Below are 16,038 nucleotides of genomic sequence, written 5' to 3'. Positions count from 1 at the left end.
GAAGAAGCCCAAAATAAACACACACGTGTGTATATATATATATATAGATAAGACAGGGATGTAACCCAAACAAAAGAGTGAGGTGTAAACCTCTAAATAATACATGGGACGAGACCCATAATAACAAGTACACAATAACACGTAGCATGAAAGCCGAAACAACAGAGCACAGGTACTCACAAGACCAACGGACATGGAACAAAAATCGACAGGGACAATGGGGAACAGAGGGCACATATATAACATCCTAATCAGGGGGAATGTAACCAGGTGTGAGCAATGAGACAAGACAGTCCGGGGTTGGTGAAAATGAATCCAGTGCAGTGACACCTAGAAGGCCGGTGACGTAGACTTCCGGAATGAGCAGCAGTACCGGGGGGGATCCGTGACAATGGACTTGTGGTTCATGAGAATACGTTTTTTTAAAGTTTTCCCAAATGTCCAAGATGGAGGTAAATCTATCCTGACAGACTTTATGGGTAATTGAGGCAAAAGTGTTTAGCATGAGGAAAGACTCCTACCGTAATTTCCGGACCATTATGAGCCGAACCCATTGAATTAAAAAAATATATTATTTTGAACATAAATAAGCCGCACATGTCTATAAGCCGCAGATGCCAACCGGTACATTGAAACAAATTAACTTTACACAGGCTTTAACGAAACACGGCTTGTAACAAAAATAAATAGGCTTTAACGAAACACGGCTTGTAACAAAAAATAAAACATTTGCAGTAAGCTTTAGTTGTCTTTTTGCACTGAGTCAATTCATTACGCTGCTGTTTCCAACATCTTATCATCGAATCATTAAGACTACGCTCCCGTGCAGCAGCTCTATTTCCTTTTCCAACAGCCAGATCAATCGCCTTCAACTTGAAAGCTGCATCATATGCATTTCTCCGTGTCTTTGCCATGATGAGGGTGACAAAATGACTACCGTAATCAGAATGATGGGAAGTTTGAGAGTGCTCGATTTAATCAAAACAGTAAACAAAAAAAGTTGTTTGACCTTAACCCGTTCGGAAATTTCATTGGTCTAATGAAAGCTTCATGCCGCCAAAAAACTGACCAAGTCACAGAATGTGTTTTTTGGAGAAAAGAAAATTGAAAGCAGGACAAATCCATATACACTGCTCCAAAAAATAAAGGGAACACTTAAACAACACAATGTAACTCCAAGTCAATCACACTTCTGTGAAATCAAACTGTCCACTTAGGAAGCAACACTGATTGACAATAAATATCACATGCTGTTGTGCAATTGGAATAGACAACAGGTGGAAATTATAGGCAAATAGCAAGACACCCCCAATAAAGGAGTGGTTCTGCAGGTGGGGACCACAGACCACTTCTCAGTTCCTATGCTTCCTGGCTGATGTTTAGGTCACTTTTGAATGCTGGCGGTGCTTTCACTCTAGTGGTAGCATGAGACGGAGTCTACAACCCACACAAGTGGCTCAGGTAGTGCAGCTCATCCAGGATGGCACATCAATGCGAGCTGTGTCAAGAAGGTTTGCTGTGTCTGTCAGCGTAGTGTCCAAAGCATGGAGGCGCTACCAGGAGACAGGCCAGTACATCAGGAGACGTGGAGGCCGTAGGAGGGCAACAACCCAGCAGCAGGACCGCTACCTCCGCCTTTGTGCAAGGAGGAGCAGGAGAAGCACTGCCAGAGCCCTGCAAAATAACCTCCAGCAGGCCACAAATGTGCATGTGTCTGCTCAAACAGTCAGAAACAGACTCCATGAGGGTGGTATGAGGGCCCGACGTCCACAGGTGGGGATTGTGCTTACAGTCCAACACCATGCAGGACGTTTGGCATTTGCCAGAGAACACCAAGATTTCCATTGGCGCCCTGTGCTCTTCACAGATGAAAGCAGGTTCACACTGAGCACGTGACAGACGTGACAGACTCTTGAGACGCCTTGGAGAATGTTCTGCTGCCTGCAACATCCTCCAGCATGACCGGTTTGGTGGTGGGTCAGTCATGGTGTGGGGTAGCATTTCTTTGGGGGGCCGCACAGCCCTCCATGTGCTCGCCAGAGGTAGCCTGACTGCCATTAGGTACCGAGATGAGATCCTCAGACCCCTTGTGAGACCATATGCTGGTGCGGTTGGCCCTGGGTTCCTCCTAATGCAAGACAATGCTAGACCTCATGTGGCTGGAGTGTGTCAGCAGTTCCTGCAAGAGGAAGGCATTGATGCTATGGACTGGCCCGCCCGTTCCCCAGACCTGAATCCAATTGAGCACATCTGGGACATCATGTCTCGCTCCATCCACCAACGCCACGTTGCACCACAGACTGTCCAGGAGTTGGCGGATGCTTTAGTCCAGGTCTGGGAGGAGATCCCTCAGGAGACCATCCACCACCTCATCAGGAGCATGCCCAGGCATTGTAGGGAGGTCATACAGGCACGTGGAGGTCACACACACTACTGAGCCTCATTTTGACTTGTTTTAAGGATATTACATCAAAGTTGGATCAGCCTGTAGTGTGGTTTTCCACTTTAATTTTGAGTGTGACTCCAAATCCAGACCTCCATGGGTTGATAAATTGGATTTCCATTGATTATTTTTGTGTGATTTTGTTGTCAGCACATTCAACTATGTAAAGAAAAAAGTATTTAATAAGATTATTTCTTTCATTCAGATCTAGGATGTGTTGTTTAAGTGTTCCCTTTATTTTTTTGAGCAGTATATTAGCCGCGTCATTGTTTAAGCTGGGGTCCCCCTTCATTCCTGCCAAGGCAACAGCTACTCTTCCTGGGGTTTATTAGGGATCCTCATTAGTTCCTGCCAAGGCAGCAGCTAATCTTCCTGGGGTCCAGCATTAAGGCAATTTAACATTTTACATGACATTACATTTCATAACACTATTTACAACACATTCAGTGTGTTCCCTCAGGCCAATACTCTACTAAGACATATCTACAATATAGAATCCACGTGTACGTGTGTTGCTACCCCCTTACATTTTTGGTAAATAATATAGTGAATATGTAAGACTTTACCTCTGGCTCCAGGTTGACCAGGTACACCAACAAGTCCAAGTGGCCCAATGGAGAGATAACAGGAAACAGTACATCATCATACACACCGAGGACTGCCTCATTCAGCCTGTAAAGTGCTCTGCAGTCTGGTCTGCTCTGACTTGCTTAAATTGACAGTTTATTCCAAAATCAACAGTCTTAGGATTTTTCTTTATTTTAATCAAAGGGTAACAGCAGGAAATATACCAGATGGGGATTTCTCATTATCCCCCAGCCCCAGTTTTGTTTGGCAACTTTTACAGACAAAAGCCTTTTTGTAGGAGTAGGACTGCTTATCTAACTGAATTAATTCAGAGTTCTTTGTTTCCCATCATCACTCCATCATCAGGTACGCAAATGAATGTGCATGCTTAAAGTGACAGCTTACTCCAAAATCAACAGTCTTAACTTTTGGGATATGATAGGGTAAGGCAGTTGTTCTAAGCTTACGACGCATTTACCTCCAGGAAAGCCTCTAGGACCCTGGCATTCACACTTCTCCATCTGGCCTGGCAGAACCAGCAGGGAGAGAACACAGAGACCCAAAGTCAGGCGTCTGCTCATAGCCATAACCTAAAACATCAGGGAGAAGACACAGAGACTAAATTCAGACGTCGGCTCAGAGCCATAAACTAAAACATCAGGGAGAAGACACAGAGACTAAATTCAGACGTCGGCTCAGAGCCATAAACTAAAACATCAGGGAGAAGACACAGAGACTAAATTCAGACGTCGGCTCAGAGCCATAAACTAAAACATCAGGGAGAAGACACAGAGACTAAATTCAGACGTCGGCTCAGAGCCATAAACTAAAACATCAGGGAGAAGACACAGAGACCAAAGGGACAGTAAATCACTGGTGTCATAAAAATAGAAGCACAGGAAACATCTGCTTATAGATTACATGATAGGAACATTTACTGTCAATGGGATCGACAAGAATACAAGCAGTTGAAAAGTAGCATGCAGAATATGTGAATGTGTCATTTCAACAGCTTGACTCTGCCACTTTGTTGCCAGTTGAGGGATGTAACGGAAATGTAACCTCTCTCAAATTAGTTAGATGGAACTATTGATGCAAGGACTGACAGGAGATCAACATGTTAGTTTAAACAGAAGCTATTGGGGTGTTTACAAAGACTCAAATGGAAACAGCAACAGAAACAGTGAAGTAATAGGAACATAGATTGATGACAGGGTAACACAGTTGTAATCAGCTCATAACACATTGATAAACTATATTCTTCAATAATCGATGGTTATAATGATTGAAATGACCATCTAACGTCCGTAAAGCTTACATATTGTGCCTTTAAACTGCAGCAATATAATTAAGACAAAAAGTAAACAAGTGGGTACCATACCTTTTAAGTTGATGTGCTGAGAATGGATGTGATGTTTCTGTCCTGCTTTGCAACAGAATGCTAGAGAAATGGGTTGGTGCAGCAACTTATAAAGACATTGGTAAACAACCCGTCACTTTGGAGGATTCATTTTTATCAGGAAGTACTTCTGAAGTTCATTTACAGTTTACTGGAAAAGAGACAAACTTGGAATGTAATTCCCAGAGTACCCTGCCAATGTTCACATTTATTACAAAATACTGATGCACGTGGAATCATCTCGCAAGAACACAAACAAATCTCTGACATCCATTGCGCAAATTCCACTTTAGTTCCATTCTACTTCTGGTGAGTTTGAGAAAGGAAGACTTAAAGTCCAAGGCAAAAACAAAAAAGAAGTACACAATTATCTCATCCGAATGACTTAGTGTCTTCCATAGTTCCATTGTTTTAGCATGCAATGTTGTTTTTTCCCGGCACACATTTAGCTGTTTCAACTCAGAAGATGCATTATACTCATACATTATACTATATATTCAAGCACACATATTTTTGTAGTAAATATTTATTCAGTTTGCCTTCATTGGTTTTTCCTTCACCCCATTTAACAGTAGCACCAGCAGGTATATCAACCTTCCTATTAGAACTGATGAAATACACCTCCAGCATACACATCTACTGTTGTGTTATCACCAAGGAAATACTTCAACCTAAATAAATAAATATATCATTCATTGATTGTGTTTAGGCAGGTGTTAACCTGTTAGGGCTAGGGGGCAGTATTTGCACGGCTGGATAAAAACCCTGAGACATTTTCTGACAGGAAGTGGATACCTGATGTGTTGTATTACCTTTAAACCTATGCCATTGAAAAACACAGGGGCTGAGTAATATTTTGGCACTTCCTATTGCTTCCACTAGATGTCACCAGCCTTTACAAAGTGTTTTGAGTCTTCTGGAGGGAGATCTGACCGAACAAGAGCCATGGAACGATGATGGCCCATTAGACACCTGGCGCGCGAGTTCATGTTGGGTACCCTCGTATCAATACGTTATAAAAGAGTATGCATTCATCCACCTTGAATATTATTCATGTTCTGGTTAAAAAAGGCCCTAATGATTTATGCGATACAACGTTTGACATGTTTGAACGAACGTAAATATATTTTTTCCCCTCGTTCATGAAGTGAAGTCCGGCAGGCTTAGATCATGTGCTAACAAGACGGAGATTTTTGGACATAAATGATGAGCTTTTTTGAACAAAACTACATTCGTTATGGACCTGTGATACCTGGAAGTGACATCTGATGAAGAGAATCAAAAGTAATGGATTATTTACATAGTATTTTCGATTTTAGATCTCCCCAACATGACGACTAGTCTGTATCGCAACGCGTATTTTTCTGGGCGCAGTGCTCAGATTATTGCAAAGTGTGATTTCCCAGTAAGGTTATTTTTAAATCTGGCAAGTTGATTGCGTTCAAGAGATGTAAATCTATAATTCTTTAAATGACAATATAATATTTTACCAATGTTTTCTAATTTTAATTATTTAATTTGTGATGCTGACTTGACTGCCGGTTATTGGAGGGAAACGATTTCCTCAACATCAATGCCATAGTAAAACGCTGTTTTTGGATATAAATATGAACTTGATAGAACTAAAAATGCATGCATTGTCTAACATAATGTCCTAGGAGTGTCATCTGATGGAGATTGTAAAAGGTTAGTGCATCATTTTAGCTGGTTTTATGGTTTTGGTGACCCTGTCTTTGAATTGACAAAACATTACACACAACTCTTGTAAATGTACTGTCCTAACATACTCTCAATTTATGCTTTCGCCGTAAAACCTTTTTGAAATCGTAAAACGTGGTTAGATTAAGGAGATGTTTATCTTTCAAAGGGTGTAAAATAGTTGTATGTTTGAAAAATTGGAATTTTGACATTTATTTGGATTCAAATTTTCCGCTATTGAAATGCACCTGCTGTTGATGGAGTGCTCCACGGGGGGGACGCAGGCGTCCCACCTACCCATAGAGGTTAAGAAACATAAGGACATGTCATGACGTTAGCCTCTTTTGGTACAGGGAGGACAGTTGACCCCTCCCTTTTGCACACAATCCACCCTGTGTGTAAAGGGTCGTAAAAACTCTAAAATTCCAGGAGAGTCTCTGGCCACATGGCCCATAGAGAGACACAGGAAATTCTTCCAACTCATAGAATTGGAGAGCCAAGCGACATTTTGTGTTCTGGAGAAGGTATGGAAGATTGGTGACGAATCCAGCTACGAACTGATCCGCTTGGTACCATTTTGTGATACTCAGAAGAGACAATATAGCCATATTACCATAAAACTGTTTATATAATAGACTCAGTTTAAGACTTGCATTATATGGGTGTATGGAATGTATTAATAAGGATAAAGCTTTTGTAAGACATTGAGATGCTATGTACTGATGTAATGTGATAGAATTGTATTTCTGTAACCAAATCTAACTCAGTCATAGGCACGCCCCCAGGGACCCATACAGGACCAGGCGTCATTTGACAAGCTGTTCTATGGGCACTATAAAACACCCCCGGATTTACATTTCTTCAGACCAGGCCTACACTCCGTTGGCTAATAGGTTTTACCTTCCAATTCCTCTACTGAATGTGAACCATACCACGTGGTTAACTTTTAGACTATCGATACTGACAGAATAAGAACAAGTCTTTGATATTAATTATTAGTCTGCAGCTAAGTAAATTATATCATTGAACGCGAAGACCAACGAACCAACCATTCGATGACGACATTAATGAATGTCGCTCTGAAAGATCCATTCTAACCGAGAGAGAGAGAGAGAGAGAACGCGGACAAAACTCCCCAACAGAACTACTCTCCAACAAGAATCAGAACGACACACTGAGCGTAAATATATATTGATTGCAATTGTTCCCGAATGAGTGAGCATTCAATTGTCAATTGTTAATATTAATGAACCCTGTGTAACTTCTCAGCCGACCTTTTATGATCCATTGTTCAACAGGCCGACCTGCCTGTTTAGCCAGTAGGGCACATTCCGATACCAATCCTTTGTGACGATAATGACTGTTTGTATGTTTTTCTGTTAATTACTTAGTGTAGTAAATAAATGATTTTAAGACAATTGATGTATGGATGATTTTAGTGAAGACTGGGTTCGTGCAGATACAACAATTTACGACGTTTGGTATGAGACTGGACTAGAGGTAAAATACACCAATTAAACTAGAAGATAATCTGCCTATACTATAATAGAATATAATATTATAGTACAGGAAAGTTATATTAGGAAAATTATAGCTTTGTAATCTGAATATTCTCCTTGGTGCCCCGATCTCCTAGTTAATTACAATTAAATGATTAATCCGTTTAATCGCGTGATAATAATTACAGGGAGCTAATTGATAAACATATCTTCCGTTTAATGGTACCCCAAAGACACGACAGATATGATTTATTTATTTTTCTTCAAAGAACAGAACTTCATATTAATGACTTTAATGTGTATTACTGTATAGGCTGAGGCCAGGATTCAATCCATAGACAGATGTTGACAATGTGCATTTTAAAAGCAATGTTATCACGTTAGGCCCTAGTCTAATGTTATCACGTTAGGCCCTAGTCCAGTGTTATCACGTTATGCCCTAGTCCAGTGTTATCACGTTATGCCCTAGTCCAGTGTTATCACGTTAGGCCCTAGTCCAATGTTATCACGTTATGCCCTAGTCCAATGTTATCACGTTATGCTCTAGTCCAATGTTATCACGTTAGGCCCTAGTCCAATGTTATCACGTTATGCCCTAGTCCAGTGTTATCACGTTAGGCCCTAGTCCAATGTTATCACGTTATGCCCTAGTCCAATGTTATCACGTTAGGCCCTAGTCCAATGTTATCACGTTAGGCCCTAGTCCAATGTTATCACGTTAGGCCCTAGTCCAATGTTATCACGTTAGGCCCTAGTCCAATGTTATCACGTTAGGCCCTAGTCCAATGTTATCATGGTAGGCCCTAGTCCAATGTTATCATGTTAGGCCCTAGTCCAATGTTATCACGTTATGCCCTAGTCCAATGTTATCAGTTTAGGCCCTAGTCCAGTGTTATCACGTTAGACCCTAGTCCAATGTTATCACGTTAGGCCCTAGTCCAATGTTACAATGTTAGGCCCTAGTCCAATGTTATCACGTTAGGCCCTAGTCCAATGTTATCACATTAGGCCCTAGTCCCAATGTTATCATGTTAGGCCCTAGTCCAGTGTTATCACGTTAGGCCCTAGTCCAATGTTATCATGTTAGGCCCTAGTCCAGTGTTATCACGTTAGGCCCTAGTCCAATGTTATCACGTTAGGCCCTAGTCCAATGTTATCACGTTAGGCCCTAGTCCAAGGATCATCACCTAGGATGCATTATTATCGGGAAGTACTTCTGAAGTTCAGTTACAGTTTACTGGATAATATACAAACTTGGAATGTAGTACATGTCAATTTTCACTTTTATTGCAAAACACTTATGCATTTGGAATCGTCTGTCAAGGACCCAAACAAATCTTTGACATCAATCACGCACATTCCATTTTAGTTCCATTCCACTTCTGGTAAGTTTGAGTCAACATGTAATGTAGGTTTTGCCCTGACACACACAAAAAGTATTATATTATATATTCTACCACATGCATTGATGGTAGAATATTAATGCCAAGTTATTATCTCCCATACAGATGTAGAATGTTAATTTGATCACTATTTTGTTGCTGATAATATTCCTGCACAGCAGTAGTGTATTTGCGGTTTAAAATGGCTACTATAGTTTGCAATTTCCGCTTTATTATTTCAGACTTGATTTGTCCTAACGAAAAATGTATCAACCCCTGCAAAACATTTCCATTAATTATAATCGATATAATAATTCACATTTCCTGTTTCTGCAGGATTATTTTCCTGATGTAGCAAACTGGTTCAAATTAAGATCCTAAATATGTATATGTCAGTGTCTTGTGTAAGATCTAGTTTCAGAAACCTGTATTTACAGTACAGTAATAACTAAGAATAACATTGTTTCTTGTTGACAGAAACCTGTATGTACAGTAATAACTAAGGATAACATTGTTTTTGTTTCTTGTTGACAGAAACCTGTATGTACAGTAATAACTAAGAATAACATTGTTTCTTGTTGACAGAAACCTGTATGTACAGTAATAACTAAGAATAACATTGTTTATTGTTGACAGAAACCTGTATGTACAGTAATAACTAAGAATAACATTGTTTCTTGTTGACAGAAACCTGTATGTACAGTAATAACTAAGAATAACATTGTTTCTTGTTGACAGAAACCTGTATGTACAGGAATAACTAAGAATAACATTGTTTCTTGTTGACAGAAACCTGTATGTACAGGGAAAGCTAAGAATAACATTGATTTTGTTTCTTGTTGACAGAAACCTGTATGTACAGGAATAACTAAGAATAACATTGTTTCTTGTTGACAGAAACCTGTATGTACAGTAATAACTAAGAATAACATTGTTTCTTGTTGACAGAAACCTGTATGTACAGGAATAACTAAGAATAACATTGTTTCTTGTTGACAGAAACCTGTATGTACAGTAATAACTAAGAATAACATTGTTTCTTGTTGACAGAAACCTGTATGTATAGTAATAACTAAGAATAACATTGATTTTGTTTCTTGTTGACAGAAACCTGTATGTAAAGTAATAACTAAGAATAACATTGATTTTGTTTCTTGTTGACAGAAACCTGTATGTACAGTAATAACTAAGAATAACATTGTTTCTTGTTGACAGAAACCTGTGTGTACAGTACAGTAATAACTAAGAATAACATTGTTTCTTGTTGACAGAAACCTGTATGCGCAGGGATAACTAAGAATAACATTGTTTCTTGTTGAAAAGTGTTTAGTGACAGCAAATGCTGTGCTCAAAAAAACATTACTCACCGCTATTTTCACAAAGTGTTGATAGAATTGTTTTTCTTCTAAGATGAATCTTTGAATTAACAGACCCATGTTGCTGCTTCCTGTTTTGATCCTGGATATAACCGCAAGTAGTGAGGACTGTCAGAATCCAGTGTCCCAAACCATCTGGCCCTGCGTTTTAATCTGTATTTTCCGTAGCTGTCTACATACCACCACAGACTGAATCTGGCACTAAGACCGCACTGAATGAAATGTATTCCGCCATAAGTAAACAGGTAAACGCTCACCCAGAGGCGGCGCTCCTAGTAGCCGGGGACTTTAATGCAGGGAATTTAAATGCGTATTACCAAATTTCTATCAGCATGTTAAATAGAGGAAACAAACTCTGGCCCACCTTTACTCCACACACAGACACTCATACAAAGCTCTCCCTCGCCCTCCATTTGGCAAATATGACCATAATTCTATCAACCTGATTTCTGTCCCCCTTCACCCTCTGGTGTAACGGATAACTTGTCATTATGTCTCCAGAGAAACATATAAAACCAGCACTAAGGAGGGTCTCCCTCACAGACATCTTCCTTTCGTGTTGAGATGCATTGCTTTTACTAGGGGGGTTCAAGATCTATGTCAGCCTATTCATAAAAGTTTAAATTGATATTTTGTTGTTTGGAAATATATATTTGTTATTCCTCTGTCAGCAAACTGTAGGTCAAAAGTAGCCATGTGCATGAGCAGTAGCCCATCTGTTCAGAGAGAAGGAGCATGAAGGAGACAGACAAGCACCAAAGTAAATGTGTTGGTTGCTTTATTCCACAAATGTCCCTTCAAATTTTACCTCACATTTTAACTAGCTAATTTGAATAAAGGTAAAGAACTGGAAATACGCACAAGATAAGGAATAGAGATAATACATTGAGATTAAACATAAGAAATTTTCATTGAGAATAAATATTTCATATTAAATTCAGAAACAGCATTTAATTGACGTGTCTCTATATCTCACACACGATATAGGCATTGAAGGAGCAATCGTATGTCACCTGCCATGCACCTGACTCTGTCAACATTGTACAGCCCTTATCCCCATTAGGCACTTTTGGTTCCCCATCTCCCCATTTGGAAAAGGTGAGGGGATGGCCTTTCAAATCTACCTGAAACTTCCCCTCTTTACTGTTGTCAACATTGAGCCATGCATTCTTCAAAGCCCCTTCAAAGACCTGCGTGAGAGCAGTGTTTTCCTCCTCGTTCTTCGGCAAAGCCAACACCAAGCCCCTCTTGGTACAGAACTGAACAGCGTCGTCAAAAGAACCCGGTCTCTTGTGTGACACAAAGTACTTCTTGTCAACTCTTCTGGTGAAATCATAGTTTATGGCTGAAGGGAAACCAGGTATTAATGCAGTCAGTGTAACATTAAAAGTGGAAGCAAAAGTTGGTGTTTTACATTTCACAAATGGAAACACTATGAATATTGCATAATTTATGTTGAACGGATTGTTTATAAGTACAATATAATCTACGGATGCAGTATCTTAGTTTGAGCCAGTTTCAGAGCAGGAAAATAATCCTGCAGGAACAGGAGCTAGGAATTGTCATGTGGATTATAAATAATGGTCATTATTTGTAGGGAATTATCGTTTCTTTGTCGGCCAAATCAAGTCTGACATTTTTTAAGAGGAAATGTAAACTTTAGAAGCATTTTTAGACCTTGAATACACTACCAGTTTGCGTTTCCTGATGTGCAGGAAAATTCTCTGCGACAACAATGATCAAATTAAGATATGGGATCTGTCATGTTGCATTCAAGTACATAACATCATGTTTTCTGAAATTCACTTCCTTACCCAACTGCAATTTGACCAAGCTTTCTTGCAGGGGTTCCAAGTCTAAGTCTGTGAAAACAGAAGGTGTGACTAGAGAACGAAATAATCAATACATAACCAGGAAGAGATCAATCAGCTGAATACCAGTAGCTCCTGCAAGGCCCGGGGGTCCAGGTAGACCACGGACTCCATCACGTCCAACTCTACCAGGATATCAAGGAAGTCCAGGAAGTCCTATGGAGAGATAATAGAGATGTGGATGGATGGCTGTGTAATGATAGGAGACAGGCTTAGGAATACGTAGTAAAGTTTTTTTTTCTCCACTCAAAATAAAGTACATCATGAAAACGATGGGGAAGAAGCCCAAAATAAACACACACGTGTGTATATATATATATATAGATAAGACAGGGATGTAACCCAAACAAAAGAGTGAGGTGTAAACCTCTAAATAATACATGGGACGAGACCCATAATAACAAGTACACAATAACACGTAGCATGAAAGCCGAAACAACAGAGCACAGGTACTCACAAGACCAACGGACATGGAACAAAAATCGACAGGGACAATGGGGAACAGAGGGCACATATATAACATCCTAATCAGGGGGAATGTAACCAGGTGTGAGCAATGAGACAAGACAGTCCGGGGTTGGTGAAAATGAATCCAGTGCAGTGACACCTAGAAGGCCGGTGACGTAGACTTCCGGAATGAGCAGCAGTACCGGGGGGGATCCGTGACAATGGACTTGTGGTTCATGAGAATACGTTTTTTTAAAGTTTTCCCAAATGTCCAAGATGGAGGTAAATCTATCCTGACAGACTTTATGGGTAATTGAGGCAAAAGTGTTTAGCATGAGGAAAGACTCCTACCGTAATTTCCGGACCATTAAGCGCACCTGAATATGAGCCGAACCCATTGAATTAAAAAAATATATTATTTTGAACATAAATAAGCCGCACATGTCTATAAGCCGCAGATGCCAACCGGTACATTGAAACAAATTAACTTTACACAGGCTTTAACGAAACACGGCTTGTAACAAAAATAAATAGGCTTTAACGAAACACGGCTTGTAACAAAAAATAAAACATTTGCAGTAAGCTTTAGTTGTCTTTTTGCACTGAGTCAATTCATTACGCTGCTGTTTCCAACATCTTATCATCGAATCATTAAGACTACGCTCCCGTGCAGCAGCTCTATTTCCTTTTCCAACAGCCAGATCAATCGCCTTCAACTTGAAAGCTGCATCATATGCATTTCTCCGTGTCTTTGCCATGATGAGGGTGACAAAATGACTACCGTAATCAGAATGATGGGAAGTTTGAGAGTGCTTAATTTAATCAAAACAGTAAACAAAAAAAGTTGTTTGACCTTAACCCGTTCGGAAATTTCATTGGTCTAATGAAAGCTTCATGCCGCCAAAAAACTGACCAAGTCACAGAATGTGTTTTTTGGAGAAAAGAAAATTGAAAGCAGGACAAATCCATATACACTGCTCCAAAAAATAAAGGGAACACTTAAACAACACAATGTAACTCCAAGTCAATCACACTTCTGTGAAATCAAACTGTCCACTTAGGAAGCAACACTGATTGACAATAAATATCACATGCTGTTGTGCAATTGGAATAGACAACAGGTGGAAATTATAGGCAAATAGCAAGACACCCCCAATAAAGGAGTGGTTCTGCAGGTGGGGACCACAGACCACTTCTCAGTTCCTATGCTTCCTGGCTGATGTTTAGGTCACTTTTGAATGCTGGCGGTGCTTTCACTCTAGTGGTAGCATGAGACGGAGTCTACAACCCACACAAGTGGCTCAGGTAGTGCAGCTCATCCAGGATGGCACATCAATGCGAGCTGTGTCAAGAAGGTTTGCTGTGTCTGTCAGCGTAGTGTCCAGAGCATGGAGGCGCTACCAGGAGACAGGCCAGTACATCAGGAGACGTGGAGGCCGTAGGAGGGCAACAACCCAGCAGCAGGACCGCTACCTCCGCCTTTGTGCAAGGAGGAGCAGGAGAAGCACTGCCAGAGCCCTGCAAAATAACCTCCAGCAGGCCACAAATGTGCATGTGTCTGCTCAAACAGTCAGAAACAGACTCCATGAGGGTGGTATGAGGGCCCGACGTCCACAGGTGGGGATTGTGCTTACAGTCCAACACCATGCAGGACGTTTGGCATTTGCCAGAGAACACCAAGATTTCCATTGGCGCCCTGTGCTCTTCACAGATGAAAGCAGGTTCACACTGAGCACGTGACAGACGTGACAGACTCTTGAGACGCCTTGGAGAATGTTCTGCTGCCTGCAACATCCTCCAGCATGACCGGTTTGGTGGTGGGTCAGTCATGGTGTGGGGTAGCATTTCTTTGGGGGGCCGCACAGCCCTCCATGTGCTCGCCAGAGGTAGCCTGACTGCCATTAGGTACCGAGATGAGATCCTCAGACCCCTTGTGAGACCATATGCTGGTGCGGTTGGCCCTGGGTTCCTCCTAATGCAAGACAATGCTAGACCTCATGTGGCTGGAGTGTGTCAGCAGTTCCTGCAAGAGGAAGGCATTGATGCTATGGACTGGCCCGCCCGTTCCCCAGACCTGAATCCAATTGAGCACATCTGGGACATCATGTCTCGCTCCATCCACCAACGCCACGTTGCACCACAGACTGTCCAGGAGTTGGCGGATGCTTTAGTCCAGGTCTGGGAGGAGATCCCTCAGGAGACCATCCACCACCTCATCAGGAGCATGCCCAGGCATTGTAGGGAGGTCATACAGGCACGTGGAGGTCACACACACTACTGAGCCTCATTTTGACTTGTTTTAAGGATATTACATCAAAGTTGGATCAGCCTGTAGTGTGGTTTTCCACTTTAATTTTGAGTGTGACTCCAAATCCAGACCTCCATGGGTTGATAAATTGGATTTCCATTGATTATTTTTGTGTGATTTTGTTGTCAGCACATTCAACTATGTAAAGAAAAAAGTATTTAATAAGATTATTTCTTTCATTCAGATCTAGGATGTGTTGTTTAAGTGTTCCCTTTATTTTTTTGAGCAGTATATTAGCCGCGTCATTGTTTAAGCTGGGGTCCCCCTTCATTCCTGCCAAGGCAACAGCTACTCTTCCTGGGGTTTATTAGGGATCCTCATTAGTTCCTGCCAAGGCAGCAGCTAATCTTCCTGGGGTCCAGCATTAAGGCAATTTAACATTTTACATGACATTACATTTCATAACACTATTTACAACACATTCAGTGTGTTCCCTCAGGCCAATACTCTACTAAGACATATCTACAATATAGAATCCACGTGTACGTGTGTTGCTACCCCCTTACATTTTTGGTAAATAATATAGTGAATATGTAAGACTTTACCTCTGGCTCCAGGTTGACCAGGTACACCAACAAGTCCAAGTGGCCCAATGGAGAGATAACAGGAAACAGTACATCATCATACACACCGAGGACTGCCTCATTCAGCCTGTAAAGTGCTCTGCAGTCTGGTCTGCTCTGACTTGCTTAAATTGACAGTTTATTCCAAAATCAACAGTCTTAGGATTTTTCTTTATTTTAATCAAAGGGTAACAGCAGGAAATATACCAGATGGGGATTTCTCATTATCCCCCAGCCCCAGTTTTGTTTGGCAACTTTTACAGACAAAAGCCTTTTTGTAGGAGTAGGACTGCTTATCTAACTGAATTAATTCAGAGTTCTTTGTTTCCCATCATCACTCCATCATCAGGTACGCAAATGAATGTGCATGCTTAAAGTGACAGCTTACTCCAAAATCAACAGTCTTAACTTTTGGGATATGATAGGGTAAGGCAGTTGTTCTAAGCTTACGACGCATTTACCTCCAGGAAAGCCTCTAGGACCCT

At 40.9% G+C, this 16,038-nt stretch overlaps 1 protein-coding gene across 1 annotated transcript; it reads right to left on the bottom strand.

The window, feature by feature from the left end:
• Window positions 1-11,125: 11,125 nt before the first annotated feature.
• LOC145850403 (mannose-binding protein-like) lies at window positions 11,126-12,368 on the bottom strand (the record flags this gene model as incomplete). The annotated part of the gene is made up of 3 exons (XM_082973139.1): window positions 11,126-11,709; window positions 12,179-12,226; window positions 12,302-12,368. Coding segments are annotated over 3 exons (495 nt in total), but the record flags the coding sequence as incomplete, so codon positions are not given.
• Window positions 12,369-16,038: the final 3,670 nt, after the last annotated feature.

This window comes from Salmo salar, chromosome 03 (assembly GCF_965601325.2).
Source record: "Salmo salar chromosome 03, fSalSal1, whole genome shotgun sequence".
NCBI classification, from domain to species: domain Eukaryota; kingdom Metazoa; phylum Chordata; class Actinopteri; order Salmoniformes; family Salmonidae; genus Salmo; species Salmo salar.
The sequence above is the reverse complement of the archived record's forward strand: the minus strand, read 5'-3'. Positions and strand labels throughout refer to the sequence as shown.